This window comes from Anomalospiza imberbis, chromosome 1 (genome assembly GCF_031753505.1).
Source record: "Anomalospiza imberbis isolate Cuckoo-Finch-1a 21T00152 chromosome 1, ASM3175350v1, whole genome shotgun sequence".
NCBI lineage: Eukaryota > Metazoa > Chordata > Aves > Passeriformes > Viduidae > Anomalospiza > Anomalospiza imberbis.
Genome location: NC_089681.1, coordinates 13,313,415 through 13,326,609, shown reverse-complemented (window position 1 = coordinate 13,326,609; position 13,195 = coordinate 13,313,415). Strand labels below are relative to the sequence as shown.

General features: G+C 40.1%; 1 protein-coding gene across 1 annotated transcript in view; it reads right to left on the bottom strand.

Annotated features, from left to right (window-relative positions):
• Positions 1–3,454: 3,454 nt before the first annotated feature.
• Positions 3,455–13,195, bottom strand: part of SNTB1 (syntrophin beta 1) — a 122,487-nt gene continuing 112,746 nt past the window's right edge. Inside the window, exons 5-7 of the mRNA XM_068182204.1 lie at positions 10,645–10,841; positions 8,938–9,128; positions 3,455–6,460 (exon numbers count right to left, since the gene is read on the bottom strand). Coding sequence (XP_068038305.1) covers positions 6,368–6,460; positions 8,938–9,128; positions 10,645–10,841 — 481 coding nt within the window. The 3' untranslated portion in view covers positions 3,455–6,367. The remainder of the gene's footprint in view (positions 6,461–8,937; positions 9,129–10,644; positions 10,842–13,195) is intronic.

Below are 13,195 nucleotides of genomic sequence, written 5' to 3'. Positions count from 1 at the left end.
TATTTTGATAACTACTACTTTGTTTTACCTTTTTGTGTGAAGATCTCGATTCTTCAGCTTGCTCTTGTATAAACAGCATCAGCCATTAACAGTTTATTCACTAATTAAGAATAGCTCCTATTCTGCAGGTGAAAACAAACACAATTAGAATTTGAACCATAATTATCTCTGTGTTGTAATATAAGGAAGAAAAAAAGCATGGCTTGAAACTTGGTGCAAGGTCCTATTAAAAAAAGTTTCTTTGTTTTACAAGCTGAATTTTTGGTATAATTTCCTGCATGCTCTTTGTAACACTCCTTAGAAAAATATCTAAGGAGAGGTCTGAGATTTCTTTTCCTGAAAGAGGAGAAAATCAAAGCAATAGTGGTAATGAGGATGGTGAGAGCTGGAAAAGAGCTGGTGTGCTATGCTGAAATGTAAGGAAAAAAATAGTTTCTAGCTGTGTTGCAAACACAGTAAAATACTAAATTTGGCCTCTGTTTAAGTCTCTGGCATATACCTGGCTGGGACTAATGTAATTATTCAAGTTAGTATTTTGTTGAGATGATAGAGATGCAGGGCTATTCTTTGCTATATTATCCCAGTAGGAAAATAGATTAGGCAATACAAATATAAATGAAACGTAATGTTATGAAAAAATAATCGAACTAAACCATTTGGAGGTTAGACTTAATACTGTAAAATCTATGCTTTCTCTAAAGAGCCTTCCTGATTTTGTGACATTATTCTTTGCTTAATTCTATTTGGTGTAAAGCTGAGCTGTAAGGAAGTTTTTCATGTCTTAACAGGATATTGAGTTAAATTGTTCTGTTCCTTTGTTCCCAAGTTTACCATTGTCCTGAACTCTATGAGACCTTTTCTGGGCGGGCGTGTACTTGGTTTAACTGAACTGCAATAGGAGAGTTCTGAAGTTGTTCTGCTGTGACAGTGGGCTCTGGTGACTACTGTGTGCATCTAAGCCCAGGACAAACATAACTACTTGTAAGATGGATTACATTTGTCTGCACAATGCCACACATCCACAGCATCCCAGTTTTAGTGATTTGGTGAAATAGAAATGAAATTCAGAGAGTTATTTAAATAATAATTTAAGAAGTGCATGCACAAAATTGCTCCAACGTAATGATTACTGTGTATGGCTGGCATTTCTTTGCATTCAGTAGAAAAACAAGAAAGTAATCAAGACATTAACCTTTCTTAACATCATATAGTGAATCAAGAAAGTCTCTACTTCTAGAGAGAGAAAAGCTGTAAGCTGTAGTCTTATCTCTTCAGCCTGAATGCCGATACTTTTTCTGAATACTAAAGCAAGCCACTGAAAGTTGTATTTTCTACTTAATTTTGGGGAGTTTATGTATTTGTAATTAGAAAAGCTTTGTAGTTAATAAAAATACATAAGTTGATAAGTAAAAGTACAGAAACTGTACATTTCATAAATCCTTGAGGCTAGCTGCCATGAGCAAAGAAAATACTTACAGGAAAGTAATTAATGCTTTGAACTGGTTTTCTTGTACTTCAAGTAGAACCCTGTGGTTATTGGTTTAATTAATTTTGTAGAGTCAGACTGGCCTGAAATAATCAGCAGGAAAGCAGTTAGGGAAACATAAGCATTTTGATGTATTGGTTTTTTGCACAATTCCCAGTGCAGAACTAATACACTGCTACCCACGCCTCATTTGCTCTTTGTGTTGGTGGCTTTTTAGGGCAAGTGGTAGCTGGTTTATTATTGTGGCTTAAGAACACTGTGCCCTATTTGAGCTGTAATAACTGTCCCTGTCCATGTTCTTAACCTGCAAAAAAGCAGACACAATAATTTGACCTGGTCCACTGTAACAGCACTAAACCAAATTATTTTACATCTGTTGTAAACAGATGTCTACAGCATCTTTTTTCAACCCACTCTGAGAGTTCCTGCAGGCCGATATGCTGTAACTTAAGTGATGCAGAATGTAGCATCACCCTTTGCCTCTGAACTTCAAATTATTTTTTTGTTTGTGGCTGCTGAACCCCAAATCCAGTCTGCCTTATGCGTATTTTGGGTGCGTGCTTTCATGTTTTTGCAAACCAGGATATAAATCATATTCACCAGTACACATTTCTGGTTTACCCATAATCCATCCTTCCTATACAATAAGCATGTAACATAATACAATAACAATATGTATTGTATGTTAGAAGCACATTATCCATCCATGTTATGTGCTTATATTCCCCACAGGATTGGGGTGAGACAGCTCTGATGTAGTTGCAATTACCTGGTGATATGATTACTTGTAATATTACAGCAATTATATGATGAATTTCACTGGGCTACCACAGAACTTAGCTTGGGTACTAATGCTTGTCCAAATCCACAAACTTCTTTGTCCCAGTTCACGGTTCTCCCTTAGAATTTGTTTTCTAAATTTGTTTCCTAATGCCTCTAATTATTTACACAAGCATGGAAATACTGATGAAGGAAAAAAAATGAAAAGCTAATACCATGTGGGAAAAGCAGGTGATTATATTTAACAGGAGGTTATCATCATTGTTAAATATTTAAAATGTTTTTCCCCTCATTCTTTTAAATAAAAATTTTGCCTTGGTTAGTCTGGGGGTTCACTTTAAACAAGCAGGCTTGAGTTTCTCAAAATTTTGTGAGAATATTATTAATATCTGCTTTTTAAAATTGAAATCACCACTGAATTCAAAAGTGTCCATAATATACACAGTGTGTTTGTATATATATAAATATGTAAGCATGGGTAAGAGGACACTGAGAATGCTCTCAGGTGGAAATCAGATAAATCTCCCCTTCAAATCAGCTGAGCTTCCCAATGCAAAGAGCTGGATGGAGGGTGCTACCATGTCCTGTGGGAGGAAGAAATTCTAACATTTTGCAGAAAGAAAACACTTGTTTTGTTATTTGCAAAGGATCAATTCTAATGGTGTTTGTGGTGGTGATTTGCTTGGTAGCATGTCAAGAGTTTTGTTCTAATTTTTAAAGTATCTTAAGAGAGATGCTGGTTCCATTTGAAGGGCAGGACTATTAGAAACACCAGTATGATTCCCTGAACACAATCGGATCAGCTTTATTTTTTTTTTAACAAACACTTCAGATCACATTTTTCCAAGAACATTTTTGCTCCAGTATATATCCAAGTCTTTCTCATGGTGAAGCTGCTATACAAACTTTCTGATAAGACCATTTCATTTATTGTCATTATTTTGTGAAAAGAGTGAAACTGTGGAATATCCCTTTTTAGGCTTTCCATGAGACTGTTCTGTCATAACTTGGGTCAGACTGAAAGAAAAGGCTTAAATTCCCACAGTTAGCTTTTCTGTTTGGGCCACTAAGTTAAGAATTAAATCAAAGGAGAAAAAATATTTCTTTTCCCATAACCATTCATAAGAGAAAAAAAGGCACATGTTGGCCTCAGTCCTTGAATGCAGAAACTTGAGCAGAAATTTCTGCTTTTTCTTAATTGTTTTGTAAGTCTTCTGTTACCACCTAGTCCAGTATAAGTGACAGAGAAAGCATTGCAACTTCAGCAGAGATGTCTGAATGACCTGCCCTGAAACATCCCTGTGGGATTTCAGGGGTTTTTTTTTAAAGTTTAATTTTTTAAGACATTCCACCAATGCAATTAGCAGTTCTCTCCAGTAACAGAATACTTAACAGAAGCACTAAAGTTTAAATGCATTTCACCCAGCCCAAAACCAAAGGACAGCCTTCCAGATAGTTTGGATACAAAGTAAGCTCACCTCACAAAAATCCAATAAATGACTTTATTAAACATATTCTTTTCCTCTAAAATATAAATATTCACTATACTTTTATAAATGTGGAGTAGGTTCATATTTCATTTGTCTATCCCATCCAATATGAATCAGTCCAAAATCTGAAAATGAAGAAATAGCATCTGTAATCATCATTAATTTTTTTCTATAAATATATATAATATGAATTTTCTTTGCAAACTGTTTAGTTATTCACTTAGACTTCATATAGTACTGAGCACCTTAGATTACATTTTATGTAATTTAATTGTTGGCACTAATACAGGAATTTGTAATATTTACAATGCACATACATGTTAGGTATAACATTCCAGTGATTTTTAAGTGTTAAAAGGAATAAGGAAATAGTGCAGTATAGTTTACATATGTATTTAACCTACCCCCCCCAGAACTTTTATCGGAGCCTATCTCCAAATTTTTAAGTTGTACTTTGGAACAGCAATAAAAATGTCCTGAACTGGTTTTCAAAGACTTGACACAAGAGTTTCCTTGGTAAGGTGACATGACCTCCTCAGAGTCCTGTCCCCCTGCGTACCGACTGCTCTCAGTTTCTCAGATCTCTCCTAGAAGCTCCCAAGCCCAAGGAGTCCCAAGTAACTGCCACAGAAAGTTGTGTGAATGGCAGTGTTCACTAAATGAGAAATGTCCATCTGGAAATTACTGGTAAGTTATGTAACATGTTATCTCCTACTTTGTTAATTTACACGAGGAATTAATTTTTAAGTGCAAGTACCATGACAATAAAATGAAAGTGCAGAGCTGGGTGGATCTCTCCCTGGTGTGCCTTTGACTGGTGAGAGATCCTGGGAGTGGGGCTGCTCTTCCAATGGGGCATTGAGCCCCTTCAGTGATTATTTTCTGTATTTATGAATTCAGCCCATCATCCCAGTATTTTAATTGGTTTTGATGATTAAGATACCTGTGGAAATCACCATATTTTTATGCTTTGAATAGACAGCATGACATGCTTAAATCTCAAACCTAGCTTAAAAACATGGAACCAAAATGTGTTTTTAATTTTCCCCTTTGCCAGCCAAGTGATGCTAAGTTGAAATCTATGTGCTTTCTCTGGAATAAAAGAAATGTAATATGAAAACTCAACATCCACAAACACTGAATATATTACTCCCTGTCCTTCAAAGTGTGAATTCAGGGCAACACTCTAAAAGTAGACAAAACCCCACCCCTGTGTGAAGCTGTTCCTTTTAAAAAGGAAGAACAACGTAAGTGGTATCTGTTTTGCTTCTGCCTATTCCCACCAGATGAATATGAAATGATGGTGGGAGCCACCAACGTGATGCCAGTTTATTATTTCCAGGTGCGAGCTGTGTGTATCATCTCTGGTGCTGAAAGTCAGCGTTCCTCCCTGCTTTTTGCTGCTCAAGTAGCTGTGAATAAGGCTGAAACTCAGTGAATCACGTTTTGAGTCACAACAGTCACCAGTAAGTTGTGGGCATGGAGATGAACATCCTGTATTTCTCCAGCAAGAAATCTGGTCTTGCCAAGTCATGCCCATAGGAGCAGTTCCATGTCAAGGAGTGTAGCTCATGTTCCTGCCCTGGTGTATGTTTCTCACTGTTGTGGAGCTGCTTTAATAAACTTTTCACAAACTCATAAAATCAAGTCTTCTTCCTCCCCTATGTTTGTTCTTCTATGAAGACCACACAACCAGCCTTATCTGAGCAAAGGGAGTGACTCAGTAGGGGTAGGAGGACAGAATCTTAGTATGGCTTTCTACTGGAAAACTGCCATGGAGATATGCTGGCAGAAGCATCATCATGCCTCAGAATGGATTCAGGTAACTTCTACCTGAGCTGGGGATCCCAGGTAGCTGAAACTCATGAAGCTGTTCTAGGAAGTCACGATAAAAATGCATCCTGTGTTCATTAACAAAGGACCCTCCTGCCTGTGCCCCCCTGACAGCTGGCTCTCAGTACCATCCCTATGGCTGGTCCTGCTTTGGCGGAATGTGGGTGACATGTGGTTACTGCTTAATGTGAAACTGCCCCTGGGGGGGGCGTCCAGCTGTTATCTGCCCACAGCTGGATTGCTTCAGAGTGTCCAACTCAAAGGTGTGTATTTGCAGGCTCCGCTGGGTATTCATGCAACAGGTTCTGGCAGTGCTCTAAAAGAAACATCTGGAAGAGGTGCAGAGATTATAACTGAAAGAACCTTTTACTTTCAGGTGATGGGATAATCTTTAGAGGATTTCTCCCCAACAAACCTTGGCTTGCATCACAACCAACAAGTGCTCTTGTCTGCATAGCCCTTTACTTTATATAGACAAGTACATTGAAATAGGCACAATTTATGATTCTGAAACATTTACATGTATGGTACTACACGCTTTTACGGTCTCATATGGGATTTTAAAATCCCATTATTTACAATGAAATCCCCCGTCTTCCTTCTCATGCCATCTCTTTAGCTGCTCAAAATGAAACCTGGGCCTTGGAGGACTGCAGAAATGACCAATGCCCCGTCCTGAGTTTCAGGCTGGTGTCTGCTGCCAGGGTTGCTGCTGTTGACTGTACTTCAGATTAGTGTGGTTACCCCATCTCTCTTTGAAGAAACAGATGGATCCCACTTATGCCACCAAGCCCAGTCTCGTGATCTTTGCTGACAGGAAGGAATGAATGATGAAAACAATTGGTTTTGGACAGGAATGAAGGTCCAGTTGCTGAAAGTACAGAAAAAAAAATCAAGCTGAGAATTATAGCTCAAACAAGAAATCATTTCCTGAATACTCAAACTGCTGTCTGATATTTTGAACAGGCTTCTATTAATAACAACTCTTCTCTACACCATATTGTTTTTCCTTTACATTCAGCTGCAAATATTTAGGTTACTAAAACTAATAAGCATCTTGGAAGCAGGTGCCTCTGATGCCTCTGGCTTTGTATCACCTGGGTGAGCGGCAGAAAACTGAGTCAGATTGTGCAAGCACTTTTTCAAGAGGCTCAACCCCATCTTTTTGGCCACTTCTGCCTGGGATGGTGGTGGGACTGTTCTTTCTGATGCCCAGTACATCTGCTGTTGGTGCAGCTGAAGTACCTTCAGCCGATGCTGCACAGCTGCTTCTCTGTTCTCCCAGCCAGCAGTGAGACTGAACTCAGGCTTTGTTTTCTGTAGTCATGCTTCAGATGATCTCACCATGCGCTTGCTAAGCATGACAGGCTTGTCAGTGTGCAGAGGCCCAACAGGGCCATGTTTGCCTTTTGTGTTGGTGCATTCTGCCCTGCTTCCTCCTTTTTCCATGCTGCACTGCAATCTGAGAAATGCTCGTTAGGCCTTGGCCTTGAAAAGCAGCACCTGGGCTCATCCCTTCTTAAGCTTATCAGAAGCACCCCTCTGCTCCCAAGAACTACTGCTGTCTAAGGAGTTCCTGTTTTCCTTATGAACAACCTTGGAAACTGTATTCCTTGCCTGAACAGCACAACATTCCTGTTCTCACACTTCCAGAGAAAGTGCCGACCCAAACTGTGGCCAGGATGAAACAGTGTTATGACAAAAGCTGACTCTTTTGTGACCCTATAAACACCTGTCCAAAATGAGACCATGTGAGAACTGCAGTAGGCTGTGACCAGCACCTCCCTCTAAGCGGGGCCTCTCAGAGCCAGGGAACTCCCAGGTTTGCTGTACTTGGAGGATCACCAAACAACAAGTCCTAGGCTGGTACCCTCAGTCCTTGAGGCCTGACCCTTTTCCCACTGGGAGATGCAAAAGCATCCGAAGTGAGTGTTTCCCTGACCTCCGAGGGGAATTTTTCACAGGTACCTTGCTTGCACTGACTCTGTATATGCTTTAGCAAATCTGGGAAACGTGCTGTTTTCTTAGGTGCTTAAGAACCTTAGATATCTCAGTAAGTTAGGCCTGTAAGTAAGGTTGAGTCATAAGTTGTAAGCAAAGTTAAAGGCTGCTGAATGTTGTTCTTCTGTTGAGTTGCTAAGTTCAACTTTGAAGTCGTAAGTTGGGTTAAATGCTGCTATTCCTCTGTTAAATTGTTAAGTTATAAGTCAAGTTAGGTATAAGTTAAGTGTTGTTCTTTTGTGAAATTGTTAGGTTTAAGGTATAAGTTAAGTTAAAGTACTGTAAAGTTTGAGTGCTCTTAAGGTTTTAGACTATGTTCTTTCTTATCCTTGCCTTCGCTATCCTTTTGATACGCACGCCTTAACACACACACAAGCCCCATAGACAGTTCTCAGTTCATTTCTATTTTGATTGCCTGGATTTTGATTAACTGGTTTTGTTGCTGCTTTGTTTCCTTGGTGTGCCTTAATTGTCCTGTAGGCAGTAAAGTGAATCTTGCCAACAAACTCTGTCATGCTGTCGCTAAATATTAAATCTGGTTTTTGCTGATACCCTTGCTGGTGATTTTTTAAGCAATCTCAAACACTCATTTGTAGCACCTTTCCAGCAGTCATAAATCAACTTTATTGACAGCTAGTAAAAAATTCCCTTCAAAGCCTGAAAAAAATGAGTTTGCAGAATATATGTTAACAAAGATGATGTTTAAAATTAAGTACCCACCACATTTAGGAACTGCTGAAAAAAATCTGGGAGGAAAGACTATGTTTACATTCATAATGAATGGATTTAAACTGCTCATTGGAATATGCACCTTATTTTTAGGCATTTTGACAGCTTAGAGGCCTATGCAGACAGTTTGCACAACATCTGTAACTTTTTTTCAGCAACTACATGTTCAAAACCACCTAAAGCATAGCTTGTTGTCATAACATGAAGTCCCTATGTGTACGTTGGAATTAATAAAGTCTCATTCTTAAGTTCTTCCACCCTCAATCATTTACAAAAGTGAAATGGATACACACAAAAATGTTAACATCTGGCCATTTAGAGCTACAGTTTGTTCTAAAATATGACAAATCTTTCATCTCTGTATGGTGTTACAATTTTAACTGTCTTTAGTTTATCTCCTTCTAAAGCCTGATCATCACACTGTGCTAGAAAACACAGTGTCTAAACACTGGTATTAGAACCTGGCACTGGCCAATTGTTAGAATGGAACAGAATAGAATAAAGTATTTCAGTTGGAAGGGGCCTACAGTGCTCATCTACTACAACTTCCATTAGTGCTTCTCCACCCCATAGCCGGTAGGACAACCAAAGACATGGTAACATGCACACAGTACTTACAATTTCTCCATCTTTTTCTCCAAAGTCTAAATAAAGCATCCTTATCCCATCATCTGAGGACATTTTCAGTTTTTCGTAGGGATATTGTGCAATTGTCTTGGAGAAGGCACCATCTTGCGGTTCGGTTGTAAGGGAGAATCCATGTTCATAGTGGATGGTCAAGCGGCACTCCTGGCTTTTGTATGTGCAAGCTGGAGAAGAAATCAAAATTTAGTCTCTCACATTCTTAAAAGCAGTTCTTCATGTTCCATCATACATTTACATGCTGACAAAAAACAGTGTACTGAAGTTTAAGAAGGCTCAGAGGTGTTTCCTCCTTCGAAACCTTGACAAAGTCACAACTACTCTTCTTGCATCTGACAGACACAGCCAGAATCAATAAACACAGCACACAATGCATGAGAAAATTAGGAGTTGTAAAGGGTTTCCCTAAAGTATTTTGACAAAGATGAAGACATTCCTGAGTCTCATTAGTGTCGTGGTAATTGAAAAAGGGCCCAGATAATTGTATATAATAGCTACTGCAGCAGAAAGACTGCATCTCCCCCTCAGCTCTGAAATAGAGGCCATGATCCAAATTAAAGAATGAAGAGTGTTGGAGTTCACGTCCCAAACTCTCTATTCCATCACTTTCTTGGAACAATTCTACCAAGAAGGATCCTTGGCAGTGGCATAAAAGCGCTGTGATAAAAGAAGGGGCTGATGCCCTTCTTTTTTGGAAAGAATGGCATCTATGTCAGAATGCTGAGGAGATGGACCTGTTCTGGAGCTGGTTCCCACTGAGCTCTCTGGCTGGTTTGCACATCAGAGGCCCCTCACAGAGCATCCTGTGCTCCCTGTGGGGGCTAGGGCCTGGCAGCTGGCAAGCAGCCACGTGGCTCTGGCTGAGCTTTGAGAAACAAGAACTGCCCTTTGGCATGGCTGGATTTGTGCTTTGGCTCCTGCTCTCACATTTTCAGGAAACAACTGGAGATAAAATTCAACATTAACAGCCCTGCCAATTGTAGGACTAGCAGGGGAAGGACTGCAAAGCCTGGGGGCACTCAAGAGAAAGGCCCAGCCTCAAACCCCAGAGCCACCCCGGGGCTTGCAGCTACCTGGCCAAACAGGACATCAGTCCAGAGCATCTGCAGCCAAGTACTTATATTACAATTGATTTTGCATGTACAGAAGCACTGGAAAGTGACACCTTGATGTTTAGGGAAGGAAATTACTACCCATCAAAATGTGGTTATTATACTGGTTTGCGTATTTTTACTCTATTGTGTAGAGCTGGGTGAATAAATGACCAGTTCATACTTGTGAATGTGCCAGTCCTCTTCTGCCTCCTCCCTCTGCAGGAGAAACTCCTGCTGGGCTCTCAGGAGTTTCCTGAGTCTCAGAAAAATGTTCTTTTCTGTGGGTTTCTGGACAAACCTCTGACAATTACTCCTCTCTGACATGCAGGCCTACGTGGCTGACTACAGACTCGTTTCTGAAACAACATGCTGAAAACAAACCCAAAAGTCAGCATGACAATGAATGTGTCACCGGACACAGGTACCACAGCAGCTGAGACTGGCTCAGAACCTGACAGTATTTTAAACAAGTAGAATCCCAAACATGCACATTTTTTTAAGTAAATCACCTCTAGCAGAAGGAACTTGAACTGGCACAAGTGTCATGGGAAGGGTGTGGAGGTGTGGAAGTGCTGCAGGTGTTACTCACCTGTGGTGATTTCTGTGATGAGCTCTGCAGAGTTGTGGCAGCCCTGCACTATGCTCCTCGTCCACAATGAGAGGTCTCGACTGGTCTCAGTCCTGAACAGATGAGTTTCAATCCCTTGTCTTGTACCGGTACGGGTTGCAAAAGACAAATCGACCCCTGACTTCGGTGAGCCTTTTCCTGGGCCAGAATGAACCAACCTGCAGTTGGATTTGAAAACACATCAGGAAATTCTAACAACAGTTCACTGCACCAAAATCCCCACCTGAGCACAGCTCTGCTCTGCACATTCCTAATACACGTGGTTGGGAGCATGAGAACTCGCATCTCCTCTGTATTCTCTCTCAGAAGATTGAGGTCCAGGGCAGTGAGTACGGAAGCAGCTGGACACACAGGTGATGACATGGATGTCCCAAAATTACTTAATGAATTGTACAAAACATCCCTTTGGTTGAGGAACTGAGAGAAATCCCTGACTGGTCTGTGGTGATGGAATCTGGTCCACAGATACAAGTGCTGGCTCAGATGAGGCAGCTGAATCCAACTTCCACGGTGAAGCAGCATTTGCTCTAAACCTTAAACATCTGCCATCAAATTCAATGATAAATACAGCTGAATAAAATATGAAGCTCTGTAAAATATGTAGATGCCAAAGTACTGTCTTGTACTTACTATTCCCGTAAGGAACCTGTAAAATATAAAATGTTGCAGCTACTTGTAATCTGAAATTCTCTCACATTTGTCTGCAATCAACATTTTTTTGCCCAGCATCAACAGCTGATCTCCTATGGCCAGAAAAGGTTTGTTCATCTGGGCAAACAAAAATAGCAGGGAATATTTTTGAGTGAGAAAATCAATACCTCGTAAAAAACAATTCTTCCTTAAATCTGCCCTTTTATGTTGTTTTTTTTCCCTATAAAAGTATGGACAGTCAACACAGAATTCACTCAGGGACACAGCACTGATACATCTGAAAAGAATAATCCAGGGGAGCTCATCATTCTTTGAGATTCAGAGACCAACCCTCAGAGGCAATCACAAAAGTAATATTGTCTGAAAAGCTTTTTTCTGTCTTGTACCTTCTGCTTATCTTTCTATAGGCAAACAGTATACTTCATAGTAGTCTATAAAGTATGTGGCATGGTAGAACAACTTGTGCTAAAGGAGAAAACATTAGATTAAACTAATTTACTGAATACTAATTTACCCTTAAATTACTGTTTTGCATCAGCAAGAATAGTTGCCTGTTAGCTGACACTGTACAGGTATGCCACCAAACAGGGATGCTTTAGTAGAAAAGAAAAAAGCAGAAAGGAAAAGAAAAAGCACAACTTTAGCTTTTCAGTAATTGAAACACCAGCCACAGGGCATCTGAAATTTTCCTCAGTTCCCTTACAGTCTGTGCTGGCATTTGGGATGCACATTGTGGCAAACAGATGCACCCCTCTTTCATACCACACTAGAAGGTTTGCAAGATTTCTTCATGCTCAAGTTCATGGAAACTTTCTTTTGATTTTGAGCATCCCCCTTGATTTTTTGGTTCCAAGAGCTCCTGGGAAGCGAGACACAGAATGTCCTGGTCAGAGATGCCCTGCCCTGTGTCTGGGCAGGACAAGAAGGGCTTTTTCCCCTCTAGAAAGGCTGAGTTAATGCCCCACTCAACTTTGATACTCAGGGCCTCCTATCTGTACTATTGGCAGATTTTGCAATTGGGGACTGAGTGGCAAACAAAGAGCCCAAAATTTTAATTCCCTTTCATTTGGTTTAAGAGGGTGCAAACTCTGAGGGGAAGCTACATCTTGATAATTAAGGCAGGAATCAGGGAACTGAAATCTCCAGTGACATCTGCTCTTGTCTGTCCCTGGGTGGTCACCCAGGCACAGGCACAGCCACTGCTCTCATGCTTCCTTCAGCTGCTGGGCTGTGGAAAAGCAGCCTGGAAAATCACATCAAGTTTGTAGTTAGAAATAAAACTATTCCACCTTTTTCCTGGGTCATCTCCTTTATGCAGTGCTCATTAGCTATACCAAAAATCATTTTCTATTACTTATGTTACTGAATACATAACAAACAGATGGATCCAGTGTTTGATTTCCTTCCAAAACACACAGCACCACCATCCACTCCCCCACACCTTCCTGCTGTATCCATAGTACTGTAGGTTTTTCAGCATATGGGTAGAATGAAGACGTACTTTACAAATTAAAGTGTGTGAACAAATCCAACATGAACATTGATTCTTGCCTGCCTTTTATTATTATCTCCTCATTATTAAAAATTCAGTCTCACTATTTCAAAATGCTTTTCCATCAAGCAACTCCAGATCATGCTTTGGAAAGTTATGCACTTAAACATGAACTAGACAAATGTGCAGGAGGACATTTGATAGTATTTATGTACCAGCTGTCAGTACTGATGTATTTGGGTACAGGTCAAAGGATGCTTTAATAAAGTTACATCATTGTGGGCCATTTCATTTACATAGAAGGTCTTTTATCCTACAGACCACAGAGATACTTTAAAAGGCAAAAAATAGCCTTAGAAACCTCACAGA